At 44.5% G+C, this 22,622-nt stretch overlaps 1 protein-coding gene across 1 annotated transcript in view; it reads left to right on the plus strand.

Moving 5' to 3' along the window:
• ctnnd2a (catenin (cadherin-associated protein), delta 2a) overlaps positions 1–22,622 on the plus strand; it is a gene marked incomplete at both ends in the record, with an annotated part of 202,027 nt that overhangs the window by 41,434 nt on the left and 137,971 nt on the right. The window contains one exon of the mRNA XM_079754879.1: positions 1,001–1,113. Coding sequence (XP_079611005.1) covers positions 1,001–1,113 — 113 coding nt within the window. The remainder of the gene's footprint in view (positions 1–1,000; positions 1,114–22,622) is intronic.

The following is a 22,622-nucleotide window of genomic DNA, read 5'->3' on the forward strand; positions in this document are numbered from 1 at the left end:
ACACGCAAACGCACGCACGCACACACACACCCAATCCTTTTTCAGTTGAGTTTGCTGCAATATCGATCTGCTGTGTGGCTGTGATTAACCGGGAAGCAACACACAGAGGCATACATGCACACTGGCAATGTTGCACGCACACACACACACACACACACAAACATACACACAAACAGACACACACACACACTTAGATCTCTGGCGTGAAAGCTCCACTGTCTGGCTTAAAGTGGGGATGACTGATACACCGATGCACCATTAAGTCACATAAATAGCTAATGCATTAGGATACTGACCAACCACACACACACACACACACACACACACACACACACACACACACACACACACACACACACACACACATGCGCACACGTACACGTACACGCACACACACAGGCACAGCCATGCACACACACACGCACACAGACACAGGCACAGCCATGCACACTCTGAACAAACACAACTTTATGTGGACTACAAATGTGCACACTGGTTCTTTCTGAGCCGCTTGGTTGTTGAATAAAACACATTTAGGGAAAATATTGCAGAACATGACAATACGGAAATAACTTCAATGTGCATCATATGCTCATGAAAGGAGCTGCTGTTGAAAATGGAAGTCTGAAATACTGCACGCAGCAGTTGTGTCTGTATGTATACAGCGGTGTTACAGCGGTCTTAACAATGCTCCATAACATCCCCTAGCTCATGCATGTGGGCTCTCTTTTTGCTGCCAGCGGTTTTAACTCCCTTTGCTCACAGGGAATCGGGCAAACACTAATAAAGGGTCCAAGACTAAGTGTGGAGAACCCACAGGATCCAGCGTATCAGGTTCTGTCCATTGTTGCCTGCTGGTGCAGAGCGGGAGATAGAAACTGCTATGCTGCAAAAGACGTCCCATGTCTCTCTCTCACTCTCTCTCTCTCTCTCTCTCTCTCTGCCCCCCTCTCTCACTCTATCTCTACCTCGATCTCTCGCTGTCTCTCTCTGGCCACAGGAGCTGCAGTTTGAGCGTCTGACCAGAGAGCTGGAGGCGGAGCGGCAGATCGTGGCTACCCAGCTGGAGCGCTGCAAGCTGGGCTCCGACGCTGGCAGCATGAGCAGCATCAGGTATCAAGGAACTGCCTTACGTGTGTGTGTGTGTGTGTGTGTGTGTGTGTGTGTGTGTGTGTGTGTGTGTGTGTGTGTGTGTGTGTGTTGAAGAATATGTCAGTCAGCACATGCTCGTCAACGCATCAAGTGACACACATGCTCTCTCTCTCTCTCTCTCTCTCTCTCTCTCTCTCTCTCTCTCTCTCTCTCTCTCTCACACTCTCACCATACACATATGCAGACACACTACCTATTGTTATGCAACAATTCTTTGTTAAGATAAGATATACTTTATTCATCTCAGCAGAGAAATTTAGGATTTAATCAGTGACTTAAACTTCTGTACGATTTGCGCGTTCACGCACATGCGTGTGCACGCATATGTGTGTGCGCACTTGGCTACATCCACGCGTGTGTGAGATGATGATTGAAGGCGTGCCGGAGCAGCATGTGGGACGTCCCGCCTGACACCCTGAGATGATGAGTGCAGCATTATGCCTCCACTCTGCGGTGGCGTGTTGTCATCAAGAGGCCTGTAGGAGGTGTCTTCCTCAGCTCCCACAGAGAGGAACTCTCTCTCCCTCGCTCTTCATCGGCACGTCCTCAGAGCGTGTCGCTTCGAGGACAACCCCCCCCCCCCCCCCACACACAGGCCCTGCTGAGAGCTGCATTCATCAGCTAGATGGAGTGGGGGAGAAACAATTACATAGGCCCATGAGAACTGAGATTCACACACACAAATAGACACAAGCACAGAGGCACGTAGTCACGTTTAGAAACACGGGCGCACACACACGCACACATTGAAAGACATAGGCATGAAAAGTGTGCTTACCAGATATAGTGTGTGCTTGAGGGACTCAGACACACCCAGAAACTGTCTCTCTTTCTTTCTCACACACACACACACACACGCACACCTTGGTGATAAATGTCCCGGGCAGTGTCCTCAATATGACTACATTCATTATCTTATGTGCCACGGCACCGGTCCACACCAACTCTACTTCATTATGTTTCCCAATTAGAAGTCTAACCTTTGTGTTCCGATGACTGAGAGCTCCAGCCAGAAAACATGAGTGAGAATGTGCCAACAAGGCAGGAAGGAGTCGAGAGAGTGGAGGGTGGAGAGGGGACTGCAGGGACAGGTTAGCTGTTCAGCCTGCAGGTTTCCTTTTTAGGAAGCAGAGACCAAACTGTTCCCTTGTTCAATTGCTGCGTTTTCAGCGATTTCTTTGAGTCACTAGATCATATGAATATTTGATACGTTGATACTGTCTTGTGTATTCTTCAACAGGGAGTTGTTTTTTCTCAGGCAAATGTCTGTGTTTCTGTCTGTGATAGTTCAGGATTCATGTCTATGCATTCATTGCTCTGTAATCACATGCCATCATCACCAATTAATTATAGAGTATGTTAATTGCACCTACTTTCTACGGGTTGGTGCACGTATGTATGCATGTGTCCTTTTGAGATTGTGTACGTGCAGAGAGTGTGTGTGTGGATGTTATTGAATAAAGCTTGGCTGTCGCGTCCCAGGGAGAGATAGAAGGTGTGCGGTGTGTATACATCCGGCAGCTCTCTTGCTCCCTCTGGCCTCCTGGGTTAGTACACAGCTCTACGTTGGTCCTGGAGAAAATGCTTTATTTGACTCAACTCCTTTTCCTTTCACTTTTCGTGTAAATACAGTTAGGAATCTGAAACTGAGCGCCTTAGTAAAACAGACACCTGGCTATTATGTGGTCAATGGTGGCTTTGTTGATCTCCATAGACTTCCATCAAGTCAATTCATCTGACCTCACCATAGTCATCAACAAAGTAAAGTGAAATTAATCATAATGTGGATTTGGGAACACATGGCGTCTCCTAGTTTAGGGACATACCCTGTGTAGACTGATGGGAATATTGACACAAAATAAATATTTTACAAATTGCGGTGGGAACAGAAATCCCTTTGTCGCATTGCTTTCAAGCTAAATTAGCATGCAAAAAGCATTGCCAATTAGGGCATTGGAACCGGTAATAATGTGCTGATGCATATGAGGAATAGACTTTTGGGAAATTTAGTTTTAAGCAAATGGGCTTTAGCTGATGTTTGCAAAATACAAAATACTGTGAAACAGGATTCAATGATCATGTTAAACGCAGACATTAAATCAATGTGAACTGCAAATTAATGTTGATGCAGGCTCAGAACAGTAAATACAATTATAAACACACAAAGCTATACAACATACAACAAATCCATCAAGATGTAGACCTTTCAGACCATAATAAATGAAGGGCATTAACTTCAACTATTGGGTTTGAACTGTGATTCGAATGTGGTTCAGAATTGGATTAAATGATTGTCCAAACATCATATTATATTTTTTCTTCATTTCATGAACTCTAGCATTACAACTACAGTAAGAAATGGCTTCATACGTAGGTTTAACAAAATGTGACACCACAAGGCAATGAAGAAACAAAGTAGGTCAAATGTTTTTAATTTTGACTATTGTTTCTTTATTGGATTATTGTATTTCCTCCTTCCAGAGTTGAACAGATGTTTTGCACTCATGGTGAAGCTGTTTAATATTACATCTCTGTTTACGTTTGATCCCCAGGCTCTCTGCCTACGTCTCCAGCTCACAGTCAATTCAAATGATTCAAATCATATTGGACAGTGTATTGTTCTCATCAATACTAGTGAGGCTTGGACCTCTCTCTCCTGAATAGCTAGCACTGAGATAATATCAGCGGTGTCAAATTAACTAAACAAACCCTCTAAGTGTCTATCGACTACCTCCCACACTTGCATAGCTTCAGCCAATCAAAATTCAGCTTGTGCCTGATTCCCGCCTCCTGTCTGCAGACACACATGCTGATAGGCTCTTTATGCTCTCACAGCACGTAATTCAGCCGGGGCGAGATAAGGAATGAATCTGGTTATGGTTCTGTCATTAAAGGCCATTACATGTCATGTCCTCGCATTTGCGATTGTAAAGGTATGACTAATGTGACTTCAAATAAGCTAAGCCTTCTCATGCCTTTTCATGCTCGCTGTATAAAAGGCATGTCTAAATCGTTAGACATGAAAGATGGGTTTTGATTCAAGCAACCCCAGTTAGCATTAAGGCTTTATTCTAATAATTTGCTCAAATTTTTAATCAAATCTTACTATTCATTTGAAAACCATGCTTAAATGCGTAGTTAGTTAGTTCTATGTTCCTGGGGAACAATTTTCCACAAAACTGTATGTCAACGAGAGAAAGCAACAATTCACTACACACAGATCATTGCACAACAAGGAAAGACAGTAACATGTAATTCATAAAAACACACAAACACACATACACACACACACAAACCCACACACACACATATAAACACACACACACATTATATCTTATGATTATATTTTCATTTAGGGCATTTAGCAGATGCTTTTATCCATTTGCCAGATGAAACATGTTTCTTTTATGAAGTCTAATTTATAACGAACAAATCAACCCAATTAATGATGGACAACACATTCATACATAAATACTTAAATGAAGCCATTTTTGAAAACTGCATTGCTATGCTAACAGTAATTCTAATATTCAATGCAGAAATGGAAAAGAGCAATAGCTTTGTGTGCCCCGAACATACGTGGCATTTAGGGTGGCGTTCACCATAACATGACCGGGACGGACGGACAGAGCACATAAGTCACTGAGTGACATAGTTGTAGTCCATTAGGACCGGAGCAGCGTAGTCTTAACGGAAAGGAAGCTGACAGACGTCTACTAAGGCTGATTGATCGGCCGTGGCGTTGACACACATTCAGCACCATGGACAGTCCCCCCAGAGCCATTTAATGGAGATTTATGTCGGTTCAAGACATCGCCCTTTTTAAAAGGAAAGTTATCACAAAATGTAACCCTAGCACTACCATCCCCCTCCCCAATCTTTCATATCTGATAATATATATATATAGAGAGATTATAAATGTTTTACAATACACAAAGTGTGTTTGTTGACCGTGAGTGTGCATGAGCAGTCCTTGTGTGTGTGTGTATCTACCATACAGGTTTCTTCACCTATTATCGCATAATGATTGCTACCTATGTCACGTAGGTTGAAACCAAGGTGACATGAGACACCCTTTCTTTTGGATGGGTTTCACACCATGACAGCCAACCCCATGCTTCTGTGGTTTGTGCATCTGTCATCGCAGTGTGTCATGTCAGTGCCCTTCAGTTACACATCCGTTTTGAGTGTGTACGTTTGATTGACGGCATAGAGTATGCCCATTCCAACAGATTATTTTTGTTTCATCTGGGAATTTAAATTATAGCATATAGTACATGAAAGAGAGTCAGCCTTACTGGGGGGAGGGGGAGGGGGGGGGGATATTAAAATTGATGGCGCTGACCTTTCCTTTTCACCTCTGTGTCATCGCTCATCTTCCTCTCCTCACCGGTGACAGGAAGTGGCTAAATATAGAGCTGGAGCAGTAGCAGCCTTGTAGCGTGCTCTCCGTGAACAGGTGCAGAAACACAAGACAGAGAACCGTGTCGAAGCGTCGCGAGTGTAAAATTACCGAGCTTGAATCAGATGTTAATTCCAAAGGTTTATTAACTCGTTATTATTAACATGTGAGAGCATCAAGCGAGAGCACATTCCACTCGCCGTTACTTTCTGCACTACCCCCCCATTCCCCACACACATACATATAACCTAAATGTATTCCTGCGCGCTCCGCGCTGCACATAAACTAGTGCCATTACAACACATCTCCCTTTCTTTGAGTGTGTTAAGACATGCAGAACATTAACGATTCTTAAACAGTTAAAGTAAACATTACAATTTAACATTACTTATTCAATAACTCATTCTGCATTCATTTCAAAAGAACATTCTTTTCATTTATCTTTTTTTTTCTTTCACCTTCTAGTACTTCAACAGGTACATTCAACGTGAACAATTGGAAGTTAATCTAAACATATTCCCCATATCTGTCTGGTGGTTTCACTGCTCTTCCACTGCTTCTCTGAGTCTCTGGAAACACAAGCACAGTGGGAATGGGAGTGACTGGACCTTGATCACCTCGGTTAAGTATGTCAGGTCTTAGGTAAGTCACCAATGTGTTGCAGTCCTTGTTTGTGTGTGTATTGTGACCCAACGGAACCTGTTCTCGTTGAGTAGTCTGTGGGTCCCCACAGATGGGTCTGAGGTGGTGTCTGTTTCTCCGCAGCTCTCCCTGCTCGGTCTGTACAATGCACGACCGTGGAGTGTGACACTTCCTCACCACTGTAGCACATTTAGTCCATCCCCTCTCATTGTCCAGCTTTACTGAAACACGGGTTCCGGGCTGAAGTTCAGGTAATGGTCTGGTCTTGTACCTGGCATTATAGGTTTGACTGTAGCGCAGCTTGGCGCGGCTGTCAGCCTGCTGCACTTTCTGCAGGTCCAGCCATGCAGGTTGCAGGTTCCCCTCCAAGGTAGGCAGTGTGGAGCGGATCTGTCTGCCCAGCATAAGCTGTGCAGGGCTAGCTCCTGTTGCTTGCAGTGGCGTCGCTCTGTAGGATAACAAAGCTAAAGCAGGGTCAGCTTGCCTGAGGAGCTGTTTGGCTGTCCGCACAGCTCTTTCTGCCTCCCCGTTCGCTTGTGCATAGTGAGGGCTTGTAGTTGTGTGTCTAAAATCAAATATTTTGGCAAACTGGGCAAAAACAATCCCTGAGAATTGGGGCCCATTATCAGTTATGAGTTCCTTTGGACAGCCCCACCTGGCAAAGATGTTTTTCAGGCTGGCTATGGTTGTAGTGGTTGACATGTTAGTTAGGTGGGCAATTTCAATCTACCTTGAAAAATAATCAACCACTACTAGAAAGTTGTCCTTTTTCCACTGGCAAATGTCTGCTGCCACTTTCTCCCATGGGCGGCCTGGGAGTGGTGTACAGATCAGAGGTTCCTTCCTCTGAGTAGGCTTGATCTCTTGGCATATGCTGCAAGTGCTGACAGTCTCTTGTACATGTTTGCTTATACCAGGCCACCACACACTACATTTAGCTCGCTCACGGCACTTAACAATCCCTTGGTGGCCATCGTGTATGCGTTCCAGTATTTCAGTTCTCATGTTCTGGGGTATCACAATTCTGTTGTTGTACAACACTAGCCCTTGTGACAGAGTCAGATGGTCACGATGTGTATAGTAAGCTTTTACCTTCAGTGGCACGTTGGCTGAATACTGTGGCCACCCACCCAGTACGTAGCGTTGCACCAACTGTAGCTCATCATCCTGTAGCGTGTGCTGTTTGACCATGTCAAGCTTGCTGGGAGAGATAGGCCATGCCTCACGAACAGCCTCCTCGTACGCCTCCAGGTCACTGGTCAACTCTGCAATGTCCTGCGTCAGTTCCGGCTTAGGATGTCTAGACAGGGTGTCTGCAATGACCAACTGCTTCCCTGGAACAAACTCAGCTTTCGGGTTATAGCGCATCATGCGCAGCAGCAGTCTCTGACATCTCATTGGTACTGAGTCTAGATCTTTGCTGTTAATGAGTGGAATGAGTGGTTTGTGGTCACTCTGTAATGTGAATGTGTCCAGGCCATACAAGTACCTAGAGAATTTTTCACGTGACCAGACTGCAGCAAGACATTCTTTTTCAATCTGCGCATAGCGCTTTTCAGCATCAGTCATTGTCCTTGAGCAGTAAGCTACTGGCTTCAGTTGTTCATCATGTAACTGTAGTAAGATCCCACCCAGCCCATAACTGCTTGCATCAGCACTGACTACAGTGTCTTTCTTTAAATCAAAGAATGCTAAAACAGGAGCCTCAGTGACTAACTGTTTCACCCTTTTAAAGGCCTCCTGTTGTGCAGCACCCCAACCCCACATTACCTCTTTCTTTAACAAGTCTGTTAGTGGCTTGGTCACTTCTGACAGGTTTGGGAGGTACCTGCCAAGGTAGTGAATCATGCCCAAGATTCTCCGGAGCTCGGGCACGTTGTTGGGTGGTTGCAGCTGGGTGATGGCTTGGACTTTGGTCTCGTCCGGTCGGATTCCATCTTCATCGATGCAGTGGCCCAGGTAGTTGAGCCGTCGCTGACGGAGCAGGCACTTGTCGTTGTTCAGCTTTAATCCGGCTCTTTTCAACGTGTCGAGGGTGTTCTGGAGCCTCTCCTCATGAAGCTCGGTGGTCTCTGCATAGATTAGGATGTCATCTATGTATGTAGCCACACCCTCTAGGTCCTTCAAAATCTCAGCCATTTCTCGCTGATAGATCTCGGGTGCGCTTGTTATTCCGAAAAGAAGTCTATTAAAGAAAAACCTTCCAAATGGGGTAATAAACGTAGTTAACTTTGCACTCTCGGGATCCAGTGGTATCTGCCAGAAACCACTAGCAGCATCCAACAGTGAGAAGACTTTAGCATGAGCCAGCTTAGGCAAAATGTCATCAATTGTGGGCAGTATATATTTCTCCCTCTTCACTGCTCTGTTCAAGTTCTTTAAATCCACGCATATCCGGATCTGTTCTTTGTTTTTCTTTGGCACGGCCACTATAGGTGCACACCACTCTGTTGGTTCTTTAATTTCGGTGATGACACCACTGGCTACCATGCGATCTAGTTCCTCCTTAACTTTAGAGAGCATAGGCACAGACACACGTCTTGCCGTTGAAACACTGTAAGGCACTGCATCTTCTTTCAATGTTATCTTTACCGGCTTTACTTTCAGAAGTCCTACATCAGAAGACGGATAAGGGGTATTTTGCTCTTTCAATTCAGCAATGCGTTTAACTAGGCCCATCGCCACTGCTACATTTCTCACTAGAAGGTGACTGCCATCCCCTCTTATCACATGCACCTTGAACCTGAACGGTTTCTGCTTTCTCATCGTGTTGGCTATGAAATAGCCTAGACAGTTCAGTCTGCCCCCTGGGCTATCAAGTGCAGTATCAACTTTCTTGAGCTTTGACTTGTTTTTCATTTAGCTAAAAGTCTTTTCAGATATAACACTTGTATCTGCCCCAGTATCAATCTTAAAATTCACCAGTATTCCGTGAATTGGCAACTTTACAATCCATGCATCATTCGTGTCAGTTACCTGCGTGATTGCGCCAAGGAATGGTGTATGGCTCTGACCGTTGCTGTATGCACGTGCACTGACCTCGTTGACAATGAACAAACGGCACACGGAAGCATAGTGTCCCATCTTCTTGCAGGTGTGGCATTCCGCGTTCCTTGCTGGGCAGCTGTCGCCTTTAGCATGATGTTTCCCGCATCTGTAACATCCATTTCCGCGCCTATCCGGCGCTGGTTTCGCGTTGTTCCCCTTGCGCTGAACATGGCGGCGCTCCGGTTTAGCTGTAGTGCTACGTTGCCCTCTTTTTGCAACTTCACTGAGCTGCGTGCTTCCGCTAGCACACGCGCCTTGCTCACTAACGTGTCCTTTCACTTGCTCCGACTGTCTTACTAACTCGACCGCTTTGTCAAGAGTTAAGTCGGGTGTTAACTGTAACTTTTCAGAAAGTGCTTTATCAAGAATGCCCACCACTAACCTGTCGCGGACATTTTCATTCTTAACATCGGCAAAGGAGTATGTGTCTGCCATCTCATGCAGGCTTCTAATGTACTCCTCCGCGCTCTCGCCATGTTTCTGTACTCGCTGATGAAAGCGGGCTCGCTCGTGAATGACATTCACTCTAGGCACAAAATAAGTGTCCAGCTTGTCCAGCACCGTCTCATATTTGTTCTCGTCGCCCCTCTGATCAAATTGGAATGTCTTGAAAACTTGTTCAGCTTCCTTTCCCAACGAATAGAGCAGTGTACAGACCTGCACCTCTCCCGCTTCTTTATGAAGTTTCGTTGCAATCCTGTAGCGTTGGAAACGTTGCCGCCATTCCGGCCACAGTTGAGGTCGAGAGAATTCAAAGTTTTCGGGAGGTGGAAACTTCGCCATCTTCCAGTTTGACTTCTGACACCATGTAAAATTACCGAGCTTTAATCAGATGTTAATTCCAAAGGTTTATTAACTCGTTATTATTAACATGTGAGAGCATCAAGCGAGAGCACATTCCACTCGCCGTTACTTTCTGCACTACCCCCCCATTCCCCACACACATACATATAACCTAAATGTATTCCTGCGCGCTCCGCGCTGCACATAAACTAGTGCCATTACAACACAGCGAGCAGGTAGCAAGACATGCAAAACAGGCATTCAGGGAGACAGAGACACACATCGAAGAGCAGTGTAAAGACATGCAAACAGGCATGCAGGTAGACAGAGAGACAGAGGGAGGAGCAGGTTTGCAGATAGGCAGCTGATCAGACAGACAGGTAGGCATATAGACAGGACAGAGAGACAAATGGGCGGAAAGTCAAACATGCATGCCAGCAGACAGACAGGCAGATAGATAGACAGACATGTGTGCAGACAGATAGACGGTCATTATATCTGACAGATAGATGGGCAGGCCGGCAGATATGCAGGCAGACAGACAGGCAGGCAGGCAGATAGGCAGGGAAAGAATGAAAGTATTTCATGCTATTTCCTGACATTCTCCCAGAAATAGCTGTGTCAGTCATCATAGCTGAGTTGTGTGTCCATTGCTTTCTTGGCATGAACATAACCGAGAGAGAATAAGCGGGGGGGGGGGGGGGTCGAGAGAGAGAGAGAGAGAGAGAGAGAGAGAGAGAGCATTTGTGAGGATTTGTCAGGATGCAATTATGTTTGAGTTATTTTTTGGAAAGTTCCGTTTTTTGTGCTTTTGTAATGTGCGTTGCGTTTCTTCGTTGTGCGTTTCACGCTTTTTCAAAGCGTTCTGGCAGCATTGGTGTGCGTCGATTGCACCTCGGGAACCTGCATCCTTTAAGTTGTGTTGTTGTGTTTACGAGGCCCTAATGCTGGCGTCGCGGTGGATGCCGTCTCACAGCCTAGGCCCCTTGACAATGCATCTACTGTGGGGGGCTCCAACATCTGTTCACACTGTGCTTGGTTGGCAAGCAACATGACGCACAGCATATGACAACAAACCCAGAAAACAGCAAGGGAAGCAGACACACAATTAGCACACACACACACACACACACACACACACACACACACACACACACACACCCCCCCCCACACACACACACACACACACACACACACACACACACTTAAATTCACACAAAGACACTTACTTGCACGCAGATGCACACATACGTATATACAATCGCATTCACAAATAAATACATCCATTATTACACACTCACACACACATACACAGACACACACACAGCCACACACACACATCCATTACACATCCACTTACACACACAAGATAAATGTTGACATCTTTGCACTAACAAACAGACACGTACACACACACACACACACACACTTGCACTTGAGTCACACAGCAGTCTGCTACTAATTGATAAATTTCCCCCCCTGTGTAGATGGAAGTGAGTGGCAACAGGTGAGAAACAATCTTCCCTGCAGGGCCGTTCAGCCTGGCTGACCGCCACATGAACCTGCAGCATGAACTACAAATAGCCTGAAACTCCCTATTATTTCATTGTCTATTTCCAGGTATTCTTCTTGTTTTCATGTTTCGTATCGATAGTTCAGATAGCAGCACCATGACCCTAAGGGACATTGAAAACGGCTTCCTTTGATCTCTACAGTGCACTAGTGACAATGAGGTTTACAGAACAGTTCATGTTACTGTGACCTTGTGTCAGGGTTTTGACTGGCTTCAGAGTGGGAAGCCGTTAGGGTTTAATGTGTGAGGGAAAAGGTTTTCCCCAGCCTTTGTGATCATTTCCTCTAAATGCCTCCTGGTATTTGTCGTTTCTTTTGAATTATGTAAATTATATGTATTAGCTAGCATGGGACAAACAGTAATCGTGAATGGCAACGTCCGCTCTATTTACTGTGAACTAAGTAATATCGTTCCCTTCTTAACAGTTACTGATTATGGGGTTAGTCACCGAAGAAAATATACAGATCGTAATTTCCCGAACACTGACTGTATTCATACTGAAAGCCATTCTGAGGTGCTACTGCCTTTCATGACTACCATAGTATATGTTGATACCTTGAGTTCATTATGATGCAATGATTTCAGTGAAAGAGGTAAAAATGACAAGAAAATCACAGAAAATAAGTCCATATGTTGGTTGGGAGAGGTGTGAGTTAGCAGCCACATATGAATCCTAGCTTAGACTGTTGAATGGATAAATTAACAAATGGATAGGGTAAAGGGGGAGGAGGTAGGCTCGAATAATAATTGTAGAGGGAGAGATGGAGACAGAAAAGAGAGAAATGTTGCAAAGGAGCGAGAGAGGAATAGGCTAATAAATAGCTTTCATTACCCTGTCGCAAGCCACAGATTGGGTTCATTGATTTATTTCTGTTCATTTTTCTTTTGGCCTGCCTCCTTTTTCACTGTTGCGTACTCATTTTTCCTCACATTTCGTTTTCTTATTCTTTCCTTATTTATTTTCTTCCTTCCTTCCTTCACTCCTACCTTACTTCCTTATTCCTTGCTTTCTTCCTTCATTCCTTCTTTCCTGCCTTCTATGTTTCCATCCTCCCTTCCTTCCTTCCTTTCTTTCTACCTCCTCTTTCTTTTCCGTGATGATGTTATATATGTGTGGAGCAAAAGTTTTTGAATTATCATTTTGAAAACGGACATCTGCTCTTTGGTCCCCTCTTAAAAATCCATCTCTCATCTCTGTCACTTTGGGTTGCAACACTGGGAGTTGAATGGTGAAAGAACAGCCAGAGAGAGAGAGAGAGAGACAATGAGAGAGAGAGATACAGAGATACAGAGAGAGAGAGAGAGAGAGAGAGAGAGAGAGGTTGACCAAGTGTAAAGTTCATGCCCAGGAACCATAGTCACTCCCCGCTTTGCATGTCTGTCTACTATGTCCCTAGGGTAGGTCATGGGAAGTTAAAGTGTCTGTGAGGGAACAGAATGCATGAGTCACCATGCAGACACACTAACACACACACACACACACACACACACACACACACACACACACACACACACACACCTTTGTGCACATACACAGATACAGGTTGATCCTGAGGAAACTATTATTTATGTATTTGTATAGTTGCTCAGCTCTAGCCAGAATCATCAAAGTAAATGGAATATAATAAACATGACTAGCAATATAAACACAAAATTGAGTAGAAATGTTCTTATTATCTATAAGATATGCATGCGACCAATATACACCCATGCGATCTTGACGCATAATCAATAATCAATCATAATACACGCATAATCAATTACATAGCTACGCAAATGCATTCAAACCCATGCAACGAAGCACGCGCACAAACAAACACACAAACACACACTCACACTCTCGAATGCGTAAAGCATACAGAGACTAATAATACACATGCACATGGTCATTGATTTATACCTGAAAGCAGTAGACACCGAGTAAACTGTGTCTACTGCTTACACACACACAACATAGTTGTTCACACACCGAAAAATATCTGAACGTGCTTTATAAGTACAGCTGTGCACACCCATCCCAGTATACCCATGTATAACTGCTGACCACTGATTTATGCCTACAAAACCACACACACAATCCTTCTCTGCAAAGAGCATGCTTCAGAACCACTATTATAGCTCAGACACCGGGCTAAGCATCAACCTTTAGCCACAAATGAATAATGTATATGAATCTGTATGACTTCACATCCTTTCGATCTGCTTTATTTTCCTCTTTGCTGCCCTCTTTATCCTCATCTTCATGACTTCTGTTTATTCCCTTTCGCCTTATCTTATTTATTCCCAATTCCCTTCTTGTCTCTTGGCTCTCCCTTCCTCAATTACGTTACATGGCAACCAGAGGGGCCAAACAATGGCTTTCGATTATCGGCCATTACTAAATGGGCGCTGCAGACAGTGTCCTATTGTTGAAACATGATCACATTACCGGGGCGGGAGGAGATGTCCTCAGGTACGCAGACGGCCAGGACATAAGTCTTAGGTTCTGCTTTGGAAAACCCCCCTCATACACAGATCACTCCAATAATAAATAATAAAAAAATTTTGGTGAGGCCATTTCCTGCTATACACCGCGGCTGTTAGCTTCGTTGTTGCAAGCCCAGGTACTGTAAAATATCTTCCAATTACAATGCTTTATGCCCTCCTCTACACACCTCTGTTGGCTGATAATAAAGAGATCCATCACGCCATTAGCTGCCGGGACGTTGTACACTCAGCAAATTGCTGAATTGAGGAAACTCAAATTATAGGCTGCTGCATTTTATCTTTAAACATGTTGTGTGTGTGTGTGTGTGTGTGTGTGTGTGTGTGTGTGTGTGTGTGTGTGTGTTTGTGTTTGTGTTTGTGTGTGTGGGGCTTGATTGAGATGTGCAGTAAGTCATGTTTCCAGTTAATGACTGATGATGTGTTTGTGAGAGGAGCGCAGAGAAATGGTGGCAGGTGGAGACATCGCTCACTGTAATGTCATCCCTCCAGAAGCAGCTCTGTGTCTCTCTCTCTCTCTCTCTCTTTCCCTCTCTCATTCTCTTCTCTCTCTCTCTCTGCTCGTGTATCTCTCTCTTGATCCCTCTCTCTGCCTCTGTGTGTCTCTCTCTGCCACTCTCTCACTCTGCCTCTGCGTCTTTGTCTCTCTCTCTCTCTGCCTCTGTGTCTCTCTCACTCTATACTTGGGTGGGTGGGTCCTCCTTTCTCAACTTTGTTGCTGCATTTCTAATAGATTTTCTGAATTCTTACGCATTTAATCGTTTGTCCTGCTTTATATTTACTGATTTTGCTTGAGTAAAAGGTAAATGAACAGAGAACTCTCTCGGTTCTCTGTTCTCTGTTCTCTATTCCATCTGTCTCGGTCTATCCGACCCGGTCTCTCTCTCACTGCCTGTCTGTCTTTTTGTCTCCCTTCCACTCTGTCTCAATGTTCTTGTATTTCTTCACTCTTTGATGCCATTTTTATTTATTTACCCCCACTTCAGATTGAAGTGCAAATTCAGTAATATGTTTGTGTAGCAGAGCAACTGTTCGTGTCTTCAGCAGCAATACGTTGGCATTTGGGTTGTATCTGATTAGATGTCGTCTCACATGTCGTTTGTTGAGAGGTTGTTTAAAACATAAGTGGATTGTTTAGATTATATCTCAATTCCGGCTTTGAGAGTGTGTATTTCTGTAGCCCGGACCTGAGGTCAAGCTTTCAAGCTGACCTTCAGCGTCCTTGAATATGTTGGCATCAAATGCCGGTGGCCCACTTAGGCCTTCAGAAAGAAAAAAGAAGGTTATTCCACATGGAGGCCAATGCTCTGATTATCCACCTCACACCAACCACTCACCATCCATCTGCCTCAGTGCCTCAGCCCTGTGTCGGCGCCAGGTGTAGCACAACACTCTTTATTCAAACAGTGGCACCGTAACAACAAGGAGAACCAAAACAACAACAAATGGGGAAAACAAACTATGCTTTGGTCAGTGATACTGTGATAGAATGAAGCCATCTTAACCCGGGTTCGTTCTTGTCAACGCTGTGGTTGACTAGCTGCCTTTCTTACTTTTTTAACTTGGCAGCCTCTCTCTCTCTCTCTATCTCTGTCTCTGTCTCTGTGTCTCTATCTCTGTCTGTCTCTGTTCCTTGCGCTCTCTCTCTCTCTCTCTCTCTCTCTCTCTCTCTCTATTTGCCATCCCAGCTGTGTCTGTTTCGGCTGACAGACAGGTCATGTTTATTCTTGTGGGAGTCAGCAGCTGGTGACTCTGTGTCAGCGGCCCCTTTCCTTCAGGGCCAAAATCCCTGTGTGTGTGTGTGTGTGTCTGTGTGCATGTCTATGTTAGTGTGTGTGAGTGTGTATACCCACATATGCACATGAATTTCTGTGTGTGTGTGTACTTATGCACATTAAGATGTGTGTGAGTGTGTGTGTGTATGTGTGTGTGTGTGTGTGTGTGTGTGTGTGTGTGTGCGTGCATATACACATGAATGGGTGTGTGTGTGTGTACACTCACATGAAAGGGCAGAATTTGCGTGTGTGTGTTTTTGTGTGAGAGAGATTATATGTGTGTGTGTGTGTGTCTGTCTGTATCTGTCGTTGCGTTTGCACATGGATACCCAAACATACATCCATGGCACATGCGCACACATGTGTATGAAGGCGCACTTTGTTTTGCCAAAAATAATCGGGCGGGGCATGTGTGCATTTGGTTCATTAGGTATGCAAATGCATGCTTATCTCCCCTCCACACCAGATAGTGTTGAGAATAGAAAAGATTGAACCCAGGCAGAGAGAGAGAGAGAGAGAGAGAGAGAGAGAGAGAGGCACAAAAGAAAAGATAGAAAGAGAGGAAAATATTGAGAGGACAAAAATAGAAATTGAGAGAGAGTGAAACAAAACATTGGCGTGTTGATGGAAAAAGTAGACAGATAAAAAAAGGGATGAAGGAAGAGTGAGAGCAAAGGACAATGGGCCCGGTGGCTACTCTTGAGGAAACAACTGACAGTGATGGTTAAGGGGGAGAGAGAGAGAGAGAGAGAGAGAGAGAGAGAGAGAGAGAGAGGACGAGAGAGTGATAAAGAAACTCACAGGAGGAAATCCAAGGCAGGAGACGGAAGGAAGGAACAGAAGCTAATTGAGTGTCACTGTATAAAGTCATGCGTTCTGCGCTGAATATTCAGCAGAGCGGCTGACAGTGGTTTAGAGGTGTCCCCCTTAGCCTTCCGTAGTGCACCCAGAGAGAGGGACAACGACCCCCTCGCATGAATGCCTGTCTGTATGCGTGGGCATGAAGGACAGTATACATAATGTCCAACATTCAAGTCTGATGGCTTTGCATTTTTGGTTTCCAATATGCTGTGTGTGCTAGCTACGGCATGCTGATTCAGAGATAGCCAGCTGTCGATCACATATTCAAATGGCTGGACATGCTTTGATGCCTATTAGATCTATCCGTCACACCTGAGGCTATCGTATTTCTATGCTGTCTTCAGTGTCGTACATAGGAAGATCTGATAGCCATGGCCTGAACTCAATGGCATTTGTTGCATTTGCAAAAAAATACTAATCCAAGATGACCTTGTTTTTTTAATTGTTGTAGGGAGGTTGATATGAGGGTCATGAGTTCATCCTCAAATGCTGATTAATTAGGTCTAACTAAACAGATAGTTTCAGTGCCTAACATACAACTGGCCATTCAGTCAAAGTTCTGCACAGGTTGTTATTAGGAGGTTTTCAACAGACTGCATTTTTGAGTAATCATTCAATTTATTATTTATCCAAATCCTCATTTAAAATTTCTCATTAAGTAAGTACCAGAGAGGAAGGGAAAAAAAACGCTGGCTGCATATTGATATAGCAGCGGAGGGACTTGAAATGTTGGACTTTTCATGAGCACTTGATACATTCATGCTGTTTAATGGCTAAATAACTGATGGATACAAACTGCACTTTCAGTCTCCATGTCAACTCAAGTGAGCCTCATGAACCCTGAAAGTTAAAAAAGCACTCGCAGATGAGAGAGAGAGAGAGATAGATAGAGAGAGAGAGAGAGAGAGAGAGAGAGAGAGAGAGAGAGAGAAGGAAAGGGAGAGAGAGGTTGAAAGATTGCAAAAAGAAACACAGTGACTCAGAAAGGGCGTAACAAAGATGGAGAGGGCACATGGGGAGAAAGAACACGTGTGATTAAGAGGAAGAGATGGCTGGAATGGGGCGATCGGGGTTGAATATGATGGAATGGGGTTATTGATAGGAAAAGAGGAGGATCAGAGGAGTGGAAGAGAGGACCGGAGAGAGGAGGGGGAGAGACTGAGAGTGAGATGAAGGGAGAGAGAGAGAGAGAGAGAGAGCAAGCTAGAAAGAGGGCCTTAGGGGCAGGTCTTCCCATGGACAGACCGGTGGAAGATAGAAAGCACCGTCTGAGAGGCGGAGCGAGAGAACAAAGGAACTGTAATGATCCTGTGTGTGAACGACCGTTTAGACGTAGCGGTCAGACAGCGAGGCTGCCACGCTAACTCCTTCTCATGTTGTTATTGTTGTCATCAAGAGGAGCGGGCCTGAAGATGCAAGTGTCCATGTGCTCTTATCTTAGCCAAGGGTGAGAGAGCGAGGGATAGAGGGTGAGAGAGAGAGATAGAGAAGAGGGGGAGCCCTCTTGAGACACGATACCCTCAGGCCAAAAGATTTAATGCCTGAAGCAATCTGAAAATACTTTTTTCTGCCAATGTGGAGTCTTTTTGAAGAATACACACACACACACACACACACACACACACACACACACACACACACACACACACAAACACACTTAACGCCATAGTTTGGCAGCACCGTAGTTGCAATCTATTTGCAAGTAAAATGTGCTGTGAATCTTAAAGCTGTCGTATCATCCTCTGCCAGTGATGCTAGATTAGCTGCCTAGCGCTAATATGAATGTCAAGCACTATTGGTAGTACTATATACCTGGCCAATCGGAAGTAATGAAAAGCATAGTTAGGGGGAAACTGGGGGACTCATTTCATTACTTTTCTCAGTTTTTTTTGTTATTTATTCATTGTGATATGTTTGTTTTTGTCTGGGAAAATGTTTGACTAGCTTGATCAAATTGTCCTTGCTACTGTGGGTTTTTGGAGGCTGCAGCTAATATAAATGAAATATACCTGAAGGGATAGAAAACAAACTGTAACCACTTTTTGTTCTGTTTAACGGGGCGATGGGACTTGTAAAAAATGACACTGTGACGCTAACAAGCTAGTTCCCTGTGAGTGCTAGCTTTGTGGCGCAGTGTTTTCTTCCCCAACAGCTGCAACTGGATGTAGGTCATGTTGAGGCTGCACTTTTCTTCCTTTTTAGGGCCTTTTTTTGTCATAATAGCTGCTGTTGACAGACATTGAATAGAGCACACCTTTTAATCAAACGTGCAGCTAGCCGGCCTCATTGCCAATGGTGGCACTTTATATATAAGCTGTACTTGGGTCCAAGCCCAACATATTTACAACATGCAGGTATTGCCAAAGAGGGCGGAGAAAGCAGTTTGCAAGATAATAAATAATAAATGAATGAATTCACCGGAGAAATATTCTGGTGTATTTTATGCTGGCATTACACAATCAAACTAGACATGTCACCGCATGTGCATTTTCTGAAGAAAATGCGTGTGGTTGCATGAGCCAACTCGTCATCAACTCGACAATGTGATTGTTTTTGTTTGGTTGATTGTGGGCAATAGCGCCCCCTGTTGCCAAAGCAGTCCTTTACTTTACGAAGACCTTCCCTGCGGTAGTTGTTGATGTGGTTGGTGTTAATCCCTCAAAAGCTGTAGGAGTCGATCATTACGGAAGATGAGGGGGAAGGATTATAATAAGAAACATGATCACAATAGTGGCTTGCTTTGCAACCACACTAATTAACCAACATCACAATAGCCAGGTGACCAAGTGGGCGTCGACATTAAATCAAAGGAGCCCCAAATCCCATCGCCTTTGAATATGATCTCTGTGTTTGTTTAATCCTGGGTATTGGGGGGACCACTTGTAACACCATTGCTGCCTCTCATCTCCTCATGGAGTCCATGTATTTTGCGAAGGCAGTCTCTCTGGCAGCCAACCTCAGCATCCGATGGTTTTGTGGCCGGTGCTCACCGTAATTAGCCTTGAGGACGTGTACCATGGCGGCATGTGGCTCAGAAGGAAGAGCGGGGTTGGCTGGTAACTGCAAGGTTGTGAGTTCGATCCCCGGCTCCTCCTAGCTGTGTCGAGGTGTCCCTGAGCAAGGCACCTAACTCTAACTGCTCCCAATTAGCTAGCTGTCGCCTTGCAAGGCTGACGCCGCCGTCGGTGTGTGAATGTGTGTGTGAATGGGTGAAGGTTAGGCCATATTGTTAATTTGGGTGGCCTTTGGTTACAAAAAAGCGCTATATTAATGCAGTCCATTTACCATTTACCAATTTATCAAATTCCAACGTACTTACGATGTCAGAATGGGATTTTGGAAAAATCGTAACGATCATCCTCCTCGAACGGCAGTGACAAACAACATGCTACCTTACCTTATTTGCAATCGTGGCGAGAGCAAAGAATAATTAGCAGCCTCTCTTTGATTAAAAAAAACATGCATTTTTTATTTCAACCTGATGTTTGAGCTGTGCAGGCTTTGAGTGGGCTGAAACAAAGCATGACAAGCTACAGGCTCTTAGGAGACAGCTAACACAGTGGGGTGGCGTTAAAGATACAGGGTAATTACAAGTTGAAGGAAAACATGGCCGTGAAGACAAGGATCAACCAATCCAACCATCCAGCTATCACTTTTTTATCATGGTCACTGCACCTGTTCACAGGATACAATTGTGTTCGGAATCCACTGTACAGGAATCCACTTGGGCAGTACACCATCGAATCACATCATTTGTTTAGCAAATACATTTTTCGACTGATTCGACTGACTCATGGAACGGGAACGGGACTCAGAGATTTTATTAGTTTTCTGCTTTGTCATGGGGGGGAAAAGTTTGAGAGCCTCAAAATTTGCCTCAAACAGACGCACATTACAGTGGATGAAAAACAACACCACACCTGGATAAACTTTCCTATATGCATTCATGTATCAGTTTACTTCCATGATACCAGACAAATAAAACAAAAGAGTTAGGACTGGGTGGATCCTTCTCATAGACGTCAACAAAGGGAGAGAGATGCGTTGTAGGAGTTGAGTCAGGGCTGTAGAAGGAGCTGTCGTCTCTGGCCAGGCGCCGTGATATATGTCGTCACGGCCGGGCCACTGAGCTTTCCTCCTGTCTGCGCTTAATTAAAACCTAAGCCCCCCTTTGCTCTCTCCTCCACACATCCGTCTAAATCACTCCTTTCACATCAATCTAGCGCAAGCAAACACACGGACACACACACACACGAACACACACACACAGGCACAGCCATCATCCTCATCATTCCGTACCTTCGCTTTTCCTCGCTCACACCTGCAGAAAGCTTTCTCCATTGTTAAAGTTGCATTGACTCCCTGTGTGCAATAGTATGTATGTGGAAGAAACATTCACTCACTGTGTGCAACAGTATCTATGAAAAAGATTCATTGACTCAATGTGTGCATATTTAGGTATAAAAAAGATACATTGACTCCCTGTGTGCATATGTATGTGTGTTAAAGATGTATTGCCTCCCTCTGTGCTACATTATGTATGGAAAAGATACATTACCTACAGTGTGCAACATTATGCATGCCAAAATATTTACACTATTTACACAACTATTCAATTTCAGTCGATATCGAGTCTGGGCTCTCTTCATCATAAGCTACACACACACACACACACACACACACACACACACACACACACACACACACACACACACACACACACACACACACACACACACACACACACACACACACACACAATATAGTTGAGTGAATTGTGTATTTAATCTTTGGGTTAAGCGCTCTAATGTGCTTCATGTGTCAAGAAGTCCCAGTGCAGCACATATTTGTCAAACAAAGGTGATTAAATGCCCCCATTAGATTTATGGATTTTATGCATTGGCTATTCATTATGTGGAGAAGAGGTGGGAAAATGTTGGTCACACTGTCTGTTCATTGAAAAATGTTGGCGGTATTTTCGGTACGTAAAAAAGATAGCGATCCAAAGAAGGTAGCTGGCATGAAAAATGCACATAGTTGGTTAGTAAATTACATTTAGTTGACCAGTAAAATAGAGATTGTTGGCTAGTAAAATAGAATAGTTGGCCAGTGAAGTAATGACAGTTGGCCAGTTGCATTTGGATAGCTGGCCATTAATAAAGATATAGTTGGCCCCTAAAATATGCTGCAAATGATACTATATTATTACCTCTTAATATTAAGGCAATATACATAGTCTAATGTGTTCTGAGTGTGTGTGTGTGTGTGTGTGTGTGTGTGTGTGAGTGTGTGGACATAAAAATGCATGTCTTTAACAGCCCACATAAAGCCTCTCTCCTGAGCCGTGGATATTGACAGGCAGGTGTGTGGTGAGCATTATGTTGATCACACACTTAACACTAAGGGTTCCTGGGTGGCATAGTAAAATAACCCCCACCCCCTATCTGATTCCAGCTTACTCAACCTCTGGCCGCCTGTGTGTCTGTGTGTGTGTGTCTGTGTGTGTGTGTGTTTGTTTTGTGTGTGTGTGTGTGTGTGGGGGGGGGGGGGGGGGGGGAGGTAGTATAGGTCATGCATGTATAGGTGTCCGTGTGTGTTTATGAGTGTGTAAATTTACATGCATTCATAGGAGTGGCTCGGTGTGTATAATGTGTATGTGTGTGTGTGTGTGTGTGTGTGTGTGTGTGTGTGTGTGTGTGTGTGTGTGTGTGTGTGTGTGTGTGTGTGTGTGTGTGTGTGTGTGCATGTGCGAGTCAGAAGCGCGTGCAGTGTGTTTTACACGTGTGGATCTGAAGCCACAAGGCCCTGGGTAATTGGTCTCCTGGGGACATCAAAAAGAAATTGACTGAGTAGGGTGAACACCTTCTGCCTCACTCCCTCTCTCTTCTTTCTTCCTCTCTCT

Source organism: Pollachius pollachius (genome assembly GCF_949987615.1).
Source record: "Pollachius pollachius genome assembly, chromosome: 17".
Lineage (NCBI taxonomy): Eukaryota > Metazoa > Chordata > Actinopteri > Gadiformes > Gadidae > Pollachius > Pollachius pollachius.